Below are 10,050 nucleotides of genomic sequence, written 5' to 3' on the forward strand. Positions count from 1 at the left end.
ATTATAAAATTCGACACGAACTTATGGGATGACCTAATACATATGTTATCCAACGATTTGTCAAATACGGAATTTCGAAAGCGTCTACCTGAATGATCATTTTAAATTAGTTAAAGAAAGCAGGATCGTGAGCTTGATTGAATGAAAAGCGAATTACACCTAACAGGTGAACCTATCAGGATCCTCTTCGAACAATCTATTTCAGCAAATACCATCGGTAGAATTCAAAGTCCACATATCGTTCCACGGGTGAGTACACATCGAATCCTATCCTACTATCGTACAATCTGTAGTGGAAATTCAAGCTAATACTACCACCGAACCACTCAGCTATTCTAGCAAAGCATTTTATCTTCCTTGATGAAAACGATCATTGTAATTGTTTCGATTATCCAGGTACACGAAAACAGCAACGTGTACGAAATTTATTAGGGTAGACCGAGGCGGATCGAATCATTTTCTGTTTACATAACAGTCAAAATTTAGAAAGTTAATTTTGACAAATTCGTAATTAGTGCCCATTTAACTTGAACATTAATAGTAAAAACTTTTTTAAAAAATTAGAAATCTTTCTTTTGCAAACAGAAAACGAAAAAGTGAGAAATATCCGCAATTGGGGCGAATTGGATAACCCAAAAAGGCACAAATTTTCATAAAAAAAATCTTAGAATTAATTTAAAAAAATGTAATTCAGTGACACTGACCCTACTTGGCACTAGCTCGCAAGTATGTTATCCTTTAACACCGTCTCTATCAGTACGATTCTCGTGACACCACTCTTCACAGATACTGCCAATCTTCTGAAGGTGGATGGATAAATTTTTCATCACAGTAAATACAATGCCACTCTTATCATATTTGTAATCGTCAAAATATTTAAGGGAATTTCATAAAATATTTAAGTGAAAATTGCACTTATTGGACGATTAGTTGTGCACGTGAGAGGCACGGGCATGTGCATTAAGGGGTTGATACGTCCAATTAATTGACGATAAACTATTTGATCCAAAACTATTTGCAAAACACAATTAATGAATAAGTAACAAAAGAAAAGATTGTACAATAAATATTACCTGCGACATCATTACACTTTTCTACAATAATCTTCCCTTCGAACGAATGCAGTGTAATGGGGATGGCGAATCTGCCTTCTTACCGCTTGTTTGGTCAAACAGCACACTCCAGTACACGAGAATGACCATATTTAAATTTTTACATCTTCAGATGGAACTTATTTTATTTAGGAACATTCATTTCAAATTTATATTTTACATAATTAAATTGTAACGAATAATTTATATAATAATAAAAATTGATTTAGGTAATAAATTTTGATGCAAATTGCACAATTAAAGTGTTATCACAAGAAGTGTGATAGAAAACACCAAGCGTTCATTTCGAATTATTTGCCAATTTTTTTTTTCAATATTCTTTTAAATAGAAAGTGACATTTATGTGGTTACAAAAGTACACGCTTTTTTAATCTGAAAATCATCTTTAAGCAAATAATTGGCTTCTTCGTTATAATTTCCTAATTATAAACTATATTTAAAAAACCGCGAAAGTAAAGTTAAATGAAACAAATTTTAAGACACTGATAAACTTTGTGTATTATATTACTTTTAATCATTTCAAAGGAATCAGTGCATTGCATAAAACTAAGTAATTATTTTATTCCATTTTACGCCCTATTTGAAATTATTTCAGTGATTTTAAACACGAAAAAATGTAAATTATTTACAGTTTGTAATTTTATAGCGTTCTCTCAATTTCAAATTAAAAGAAATTTTATAGTCTTCCTTTAAAATTCTAAAGTACTGTTGTAAATTTAACGCGTTTTCTATTATTGCCTGGATAAAGGATTCGACGATCAAACAAAAATGAAGATACAGAATAATATTATTCACGGTGGGCCAATAGATGTACCGAATATTTCTGTGGGTCAACATTTGTTGGAGCATTTACACGCTAATGCTCATCGCATACTTCAGGTAAGTTAAAAAATATATTTTCGATAACTGAAAATTGGCAACATTTATGAATTTTTCTCTGTGAGAAACTGATAAGTCTGCAAATGTTGTTTGGTATAATTACATATCAATATTTTATAAACATTTTCACACCGTTAGATTACAAAATGAACAAAACTTATTAAAATGGAACTTTCAGTATTCATCATTTCCACAATTAACATTATTACGTGCGTTTTAGTGAAAAAACATTTGAATAAAAAACAAATCTTTTTCTATTTATTTGAAGTCGCATCAACCACTAAAGTTGGGTTATTAGCGACTCAGACTATGGAACGGATTTTATAATTTTTGGAGGAGATTTGTATTTTTTTTTTAATGTTGATAGCTGACGAGTCCTCTTCTTGTCATTTACGTAAAAAACAAATCTTCTTTTCATCTATTTTGTCAAATCTTATTGTCAATTTTTAGAAACCAAATATGAAGAGATCCGTTGGAAAAAATTAATTTTTAACAAAATCTTTTCTGACATAAGCAATAATATTATGTACTAAAACATATGTAGTGCCATTTAAAAAAATGAAGATGACCATTTTTCACGAACAAATTTCTTTTTTGAATTTTTTTCCATTGCATTTTGTAGCCGACTGAAAACTAATTAATTTCTATTTAAATATTTTTTTTTATCTGGCTACCGGAAGCGCCCGAAAAATCGTGGCGACTGTTACGTGGGACACCCTGTATATTACTGTAATTATAATATGTGTATCATTTGAACGCTAACATATTAGATAGATGCCGAAACTGGGAAACAATTTACGTACAATGATATTCTTAAGAAAAGCACTACATTAGCCACTGTTTTGAAAAATGATGGAATCGCCATCGAAGATAGAATCTCCACCGCAACTGAAAATCATCCAAATTTCGTGGTAGCGATGTGTAGCACATTATTTATTGGAGCCACGTTTACACCTTTGAATCCAGTGTACACAGAAAGTAAGTAGAACATTGTTTGAACAATTGCTCAAATACTAGAACGACGTGATGATCTGATATTAGGTTGGTACATATGAAAATGTGTTTCTTAAAAAAGTAACGTATTTAATCAAAATAATTTCCACACGATTCTATACACTTTTTTCAACGATTGACCAATTTCATTATTCCAAATATATAAAAATCATGTTTTTGAATTTAAAAATTCTTCGTATACCATTTTTACAGTGTAATTTATTTGTTAAAAAAGAATTGTTGAGTTGTTTGAAGAAATGATTGTCTGGAAAGGTCCAGTAAATAGGGGAGGACGCGGCAAAATTTCATATTTTTTACCGTGGATTGTTTTCAATCATTTTTCGTAAAATGTCGTCATCGACGGTTTTATCGGGCCTTCGTTTTACCTCATTTCCAATGAAAAGTCACCAATCTTCAATATTGCACACCACCGTTCACGTGTCCTAATATTTACATAAGCTTCTTCAAATACTAAATTTACATTTTTAACAGTTTTTATCGTAGGTTTGCCAAGTTTAAACTTATACAAAAAAAATTACATTCTGATTATTCTTCACGTCAAATAATAATGTCCACACAATTGTATTATGAATTTGTTTACTATTTAATATACGTATACTACAGAAAATTCCTTTTACTTGATTATTCTGCATAAAAATTTGTGATCAGACAAAATTTCTGCTATTGAAAAAACGTCATTTCAGTTGCACCAACCTAATAATAGAAAGATCATCTGGAAATGTAATATCAAAAAGGTAGCTTCTAAAAAATTTGTCCAATTGAAAAAATAAACAAATAGTAAAATATATATTTAGTTCATGAATAACTTTAATTATGTTTGTTGAGCTACTCAAAGAATTCCGTAATCACCAGAAAAAGAAAAAGTGAAGTTAGCTACCCTCAATTTAAAATCTAAGTTTCACTATACATTTTCAGTATTAATTACAAAACAATTAGTAAAAATACTATTAATTTAAATATCTAATTATTATTAGAAACGAATTATAGAGTATGGTTGCTAAACTAAAACATGAAAGTATTGAAATTAGTAATTATTTTATCGTAATTTATGTCTAGTATTTTCAATATTTTTATTACAGGGGAATACAGACACATGTTGGAAATTTTTCAACCACGAGTGATATTCGTATCTCAACGTACTGAAAAGCTTCTTGCAAAAATAGTATCCACTTTGAATTGGACCACGAAGCTAATAAGTCTGGACGATAAAACTTCCGATAAAAACATAGTAACGTTAAAGGAACTTCTAGAGAAATCTAATGATACAGCGAATTCGTGCACGTTTGTAGCAACACCAATAGACGATAGTGCCAAGAAAACAAGTGCTATTTTATGCTCCAGTGGTACAACGGGACTTCCAAAAGGTGTGATGTTGTCACATCGAAATTTATTACTTTTCATTAAAAATATGAGGTACATGAAACAAAATTATTATACATAGTTAAATCTTCAAGATACTATTTTGTATACGAAAGTTTCAGAATGTCGATGAACAAAACATAACATGAAATTACCAATTGTACCTCTTTTTTTTGCGTGGGGGAAATCCTAATGGACACCCCGCCTCTTGGGGGAGGGAGACGGGGTAGTGCCGATCTCTTACCGGGTAAAACCCCCACGGTGGTCCTTCCCCGGCGTTGTGGGGTGGGCCCGGGATCTCATGACGAACGCAACCGGACCCACCCCACGCCTGGCCCCTTCCTCAGATGTTTGCAACGCGTGCAATGGTCGCCGAGTTTCCCCGCCCCCAATTAAGGGGGTGGGGCTTCCCCGTGTGGGTCGCCATCTCCTCGGGGTCGTAAAATTTCGTACCACAGACAACCCGAGGGTTGACCACGGCCCCTGAGGAAATACCAAGTGTACTTAAAAAAAAAACAGTTCAACCATTAAAATTAAATTAAAATTAAGGAATATTCGTATAAGTGTCCTGGGGTCGTAAAATTTCGTACCGCAGACAACCCGAGGGTTGACCACGGCCCCTGAGGAAATACCAAGTGTACTTAAAAAAAAACAGTTCAACCATTAAAATTAAATTAAAATTAAGGAATATTCGTATAAGTGTCCTGTATCCAAATTAGTTGTATCATATCTGTAGTGTTTAATTTCCTAATTTTTAATTATGTAATAATCCCTCCCTTGGATTATATTTAACTTAAGTTTCTTTCTGATTTTTGATCAAAGAATTGTGATAGACATTCAACAAGGAGATCGAGCAATACTCTTTTTACCAATGTTTCACGGCTACGCCTTTGGATTGATAAACTTAGTAATATGTGCCGGTGCAGCCATCTGTACAATGCGAAGTTTCGAAATCGAAAAATTTCTAAGATTGACTGAAAAATACAGAATCACGCATTTACCATTGGTCCCTCCAATTTTGGTAACACTGGCGAAACATCCAACAGTGACAAACTACGACTACGGCAGCGTGAGACAGGTACTGTGCGGCGCGGCACCACTTCCAAAGAATGTAAGTTTTTCGTCCAAGTTTGTTAAGGTCGCGAAAGTTATCGTAACACTCGGTAGTGTGAAACTAAATTGTAAAGTACAAAAGAGAATTCTCGTCCTTTTTCCTTTACTGGTAGAATCAACCAGAGAAAGATTTTAATACAATAGCCAGTGACAAAAATCTAGTTACCGCGGATTTTTATCACGTACAAGCATTCCGTAGTATACAAGTTATGCATAAGTTACACAAATATGGACTATGTGTAATTTTTGTTTTAACTTTTATACGAAGACTGGGTCAATTTGACGGAAAATCAACTTACAAATTCTTTCTCCTCTGTTACTAAATGTATCGTTTGGACTGAAACTTTTTCCTTTACAAGAAAGGAACAAAATTTGTACAGTTTTTTTTAATGTAAATCAATTATATTTGTCGTGCATACTTATGGGATTTATGGGTCAATTTGACCAAGAACGTGATACAAACGTGACCAGAAATAACGCTGTTATAACTCCAACTCGTCATATGTGGATGTTTATTCAAACGTCTTTTCAATCGTTCGAGTTTAATTGTAAAATTGACAGGTAAAGTCTCGCACTGATATTATTACTTTTCTTATGAGAAAAAGAAACTACTCCTTATACAGAATGTTTTTGCATACGTCACCAAAAATTTATCAGTCAACTTTAAAGATAACTTCGAATATAAAATGTGATATAACATGTCATGTAACATTTTCCTTGAAAATTAATAGTTAAGAACATACTGCCAATGCAAGTTAGTAAATGTTATGTTTCTAAATAAAATAACGGAAATATTGCTTATTTACTACCTTTTACGTTGCAATTATACAACGCTGAATCAATTCCAATGAGGTGTACGGAGACTTTTTTAAATGACAATCACTGTATCTACCTGTTTCAGGTAGCTGACGAAGTAAAGAGGCGCATGAAAGTGAAACATATCCGAAACGGTTACGGCATGACGGAATTATCAATAATAACAAACATAAGCGATGGGACAACTAGTGACGATACTGTGGGTCCTATAGTACCTGGTTTTAAATGTAAGGTGGTAGATACGACAAGTGGCAAAATACTTGCTCCAGGGGAAATTGGAGAAATTTGTTTCGCCGGTGAACAATTAATGTTGGGATACTATAAAAACCCTAAGACCACTGCGGAAACAATTGACAAAGAAAATTGGCTGCATACCGGTGATTTGGGATACTTCAACGAAGAAGGATTACTTTACATTACAGGCCGAATAAAAGAACTTATTAAATATAAAGGTTACCAAGTTTCACCGTCAGAGATCGAATCGGTGATACTGAAACATCCAAGTGTTAAAGATGCAGCAGTGATGGGTATACCTGATGAACTCAGTGGAGAATTACCCATGGCCTTAGTAGTAAGGCAACCTGGTAGCAATATATCGTCGAAAGAAATCGTGGATTTTACTAATAGTAAGTTTTTCTCTCTCTTTAGTTCGTGAAATTAGGATTATTTAGTCAATAAAATGACATTTATTCACAACACAGGTTTTATTATAATAACGATGAAATGTAATGTTCGAGTAGTTCTAGTTTACTCTAAACTACATGTAGCCAACTCGCGCCCCGTGACTTCTTTAGTTTGGTCCGCGATCCGTCCCTGCGAAGTCTTTAAATCCAACCCTTTTTTTTCGTTCAACGTGGAGGAAATCTTCCGAAAGACACTTCCGTCACCCCGGGGGAGGGGACGGTGGTAGTATGGGATTTTTACCCACTAAAACCTCCGCGGTGATCCTCGTCGGGCACGTTAGAGAGGGCCCCGGGAACTTGGTACTCTTTCCACAGCCCCACCCCCTGTGTCTTACGCCCCGACCTCGGGGGGAGGTACTCGTACGTCACCTCCCCCATTACTCCGCCCGTAGGCTCGGCGGTGCCAGGGGGTCACGCCCGACACCGCCCCTTCCCTAGGGGACCGCCTTCGAAGGGGCCAGGCCCCCGCCTGACCTTCTATGATGTCCAGTAATTGCATAGCCAAGTTTTCGATGTGATTCTTCAGCCGTTGTTGATATAACCTGCTGTGCCTGGTGATTTCTTCTCTTACAGTGGGTATACTGTAGGATGTGAATAAGAATGTTGAGTGAGGTGTGAACGAAGAGTGTTTGGGCCGTAGGACAGTCGGGTCGATTGAGGTGCGAGTGAAGAGTGTTTGAACCGAGTGATTCAGAATGAAAATACATGCGTGATAAGAGCGATGTCTTGACCGAAAATCGGCACGTGGCAAGACTGTCTGTATACGTGTACATCGCTGTGATCGAGCGTGACCGTGTATGAGTGAGTATGAAAGACAAGACCGAAGAGAGAAAAAGGGATTGTAAGAGCGAATGTAAAAGACGAAGGGTGTTCAAAAATAAAAACTATCTTCTTATCAAACAACAAACACCACTTAAATAATATCCCTACAATACCAGTTTCTTTATTTATTTGCTTATTCGGGATACATCATTCTGCACTCAAAGTGGCTCTCAGTTTTTTTTATTTTGCCATCTCTCTATTGACCTTATATTTAAGTTCGAGGCTGTGCCCCATAATTGACAGGCGTACGTCCATATCGGTTTGGGAATAGTTTTATATATCAGCAGTTTGTTGTAGATTGTGCCCTATTTCTACGATTGCACTTAAAAAGGTGAGCCTATGGCGATATAACCCAATCAGACCCGCATTCCTTATGTTTGTCAACTTCTCATCTCTGCATGGTATTTACAAAACAGTGAAATACTCGATCAAACAGAAAGACTCGCCTGAGAATCAGGTCAAGCATACAATTCAAACGAGAGTCCCATTTCGATTAGGGTAATCATGATTAATTTCACATCAGCCAACGTCTCACGATACCATCGCGACCAAACGTAAACCAGATTTACGACCCCGTGAAATTCGAAATAAAGAATTGTGATGTGCGGGATGCAACAAAGCTTTAAGTTCAATCAGTTCAATACAATATTTAATTGCTAATTTTAATCGTTAATTTGTTTTACGTTGCACGTTCTTTGCAAAACTATCCTTAAAATTTTCTGTAAATTTTTCTGGGATTTTCTAAGGTTAGGTAAAAGGATATTTCACACTTTACGGTACTCGTTGTTCGCTTGTCTTTCTTATTCATCCTTGGTATTTATTCGTTCGTCTAACCTTGTTTATTATTTATGAATAAATATAAATAATTGTGGAATAATAACAGGTGTAGACAATAAAAGATAATTGTAACCACTTCTGAAATTATTTATTCAGTAAACAATTTAGGAGTTTTACGAATATTTTAGTAATTTAATATTTTGACATTTTCGACGTAAAGTGCACAACGCTGCAATAAATGAAAGTGAAGTGAAAAATATGGAAGCAAAAGTATTTCGAATATGCTATATGTCTATAAATATTGTGGCAATTTATTGGCAATATCAAATTAATTACGTGAATTTGGTAAAATTTATGGACTTATGAAAAAATTTTCTAGGTTATTTGTCACCACAAAAGAGGCTAAGGGGCGGTGTTAAATTTGTCGCAAGTATACCCAAAACACCATCAGGAAAAATTGTACGACGGGAACTTCCTATTTTATCTAAATTGTAAACAAGTTTCTGTTACTTACTCCAATTATTATAGTCAAAAGTTTGTAAACATTTATTAAAATGTATATAAAGAATGAACATATTTTACAAAAGTGTACTATTTATTTACAAGTTTGAACCTATAAATTTTAACACTAGAACTACCGACCGGGTCAAAATGGACCCATTAGTATCTTTTAAAAAAACGTGAATGTTCAGTACTGGTAAGTATCATCGTTTGTAACTTTCCGAATTTATTTTCTACATATATGCTTCTGTTTGTATCGATATGAATCGAATTTTCCAATCACGGTTTATGTTAATGCCCTTGTAGATGTCTGCACGATGTTGTGCCGTCTAGATACTGGTTCGAAGGACCACCCAATATGATTGGGACTTGTAGATTGACCTGGTTGCTTCCTGGTTCTCCTTGTGGTGGTTCTCTGACTACTCGACGACTGACCCTCCGACGTCGCGTCTCGGACGTCCGTGAGAGGAAATTTGTTAGGACACGCTGGTTGGTTAATGGTGAACAATTGCATTTGCCAATCAGCGTGTCTAGTATCATCTTCACCTCCCTTCCATTGCGCCCTTAGAGCGTTGTTACCTTGGAAGGGTGGGAGACGGTCGCGAGGGGTGGACGGAAAGTCCCAAAAATCTGGAATTTCCTCCGGGTGACTAATCGGCAAGCGGACCGTTGCATACAGATGTGCCGTTCGGAAATTCGTGGTCTATGGTATGTTCGTAGGCTATTGAGCGCGAGAGACCCTCGGAGGAGGTAATGAGACCCGTGCAAGCAATAAACGAAAATCCTCAATTCAAAAATAACCGTTCCCGGTCGATCGTGCCATAAACCGTTTCTACAGAAAACCTAACACTGAGGATTACTAAATGTAATTAATCTGTAACAGATTAGTTTTTGTTACCTGATACGGTATTAAAACAGAAAATGGCTGACGCTTAAATGCATACTCAGAAAAAAATCATAGGTTAAGGGGTTAA

The 10,050-nt window shown here is 35.3% G+C and overlaps 1 protein-coding gene across 1 annotated transcript; it reads left to right on the top strand.

Annotated features, from left to right (window-relative positions):
• Positions 1 to 1,868: 1,868 nt before the first annotated feature.
• Positions 1,869 to 9,070, top strand: LOC108574992 (4-coumarate--CoA ligase 1-like). Its single transcript, XM_017937678.1, has 6 exons — positions 1,869 to 1,991; positions 2,762 to 2,969; positions 4,085 to 4,418; positions 5,187 to 5,475; positions 6,379 to 6,919; positions 8,955 to 9,070. Exons 1-6 carry the CDS (start codon positions 1,881 to 1,883, stop codon positions 9,068 to 9,070), a joined length of 1,599 nt encoding a protein of 532 aa, XP_017793167.1. The 5' UTR covers positions 1,869 to 1,880.
• The last annotated feature ends 980 nt before the right edge of the window (positions 9,071 to 10,050 follow it).

Source organism: Habropoda laboriosa, unplaced genomic scaffold, assembly GCF_001263275.1.
Source record: "Habropoda laboriosa isolate 0110345459 unplaced genomic scaffold, ASM126327v1 scaffold273, whole genome shotgun sequence".
NCBI lineage: Eukaryota > Metazoa > Arthropoda > Insecta > Hymenoptera > Apidae > Habropoda > Habropoda laboriosa.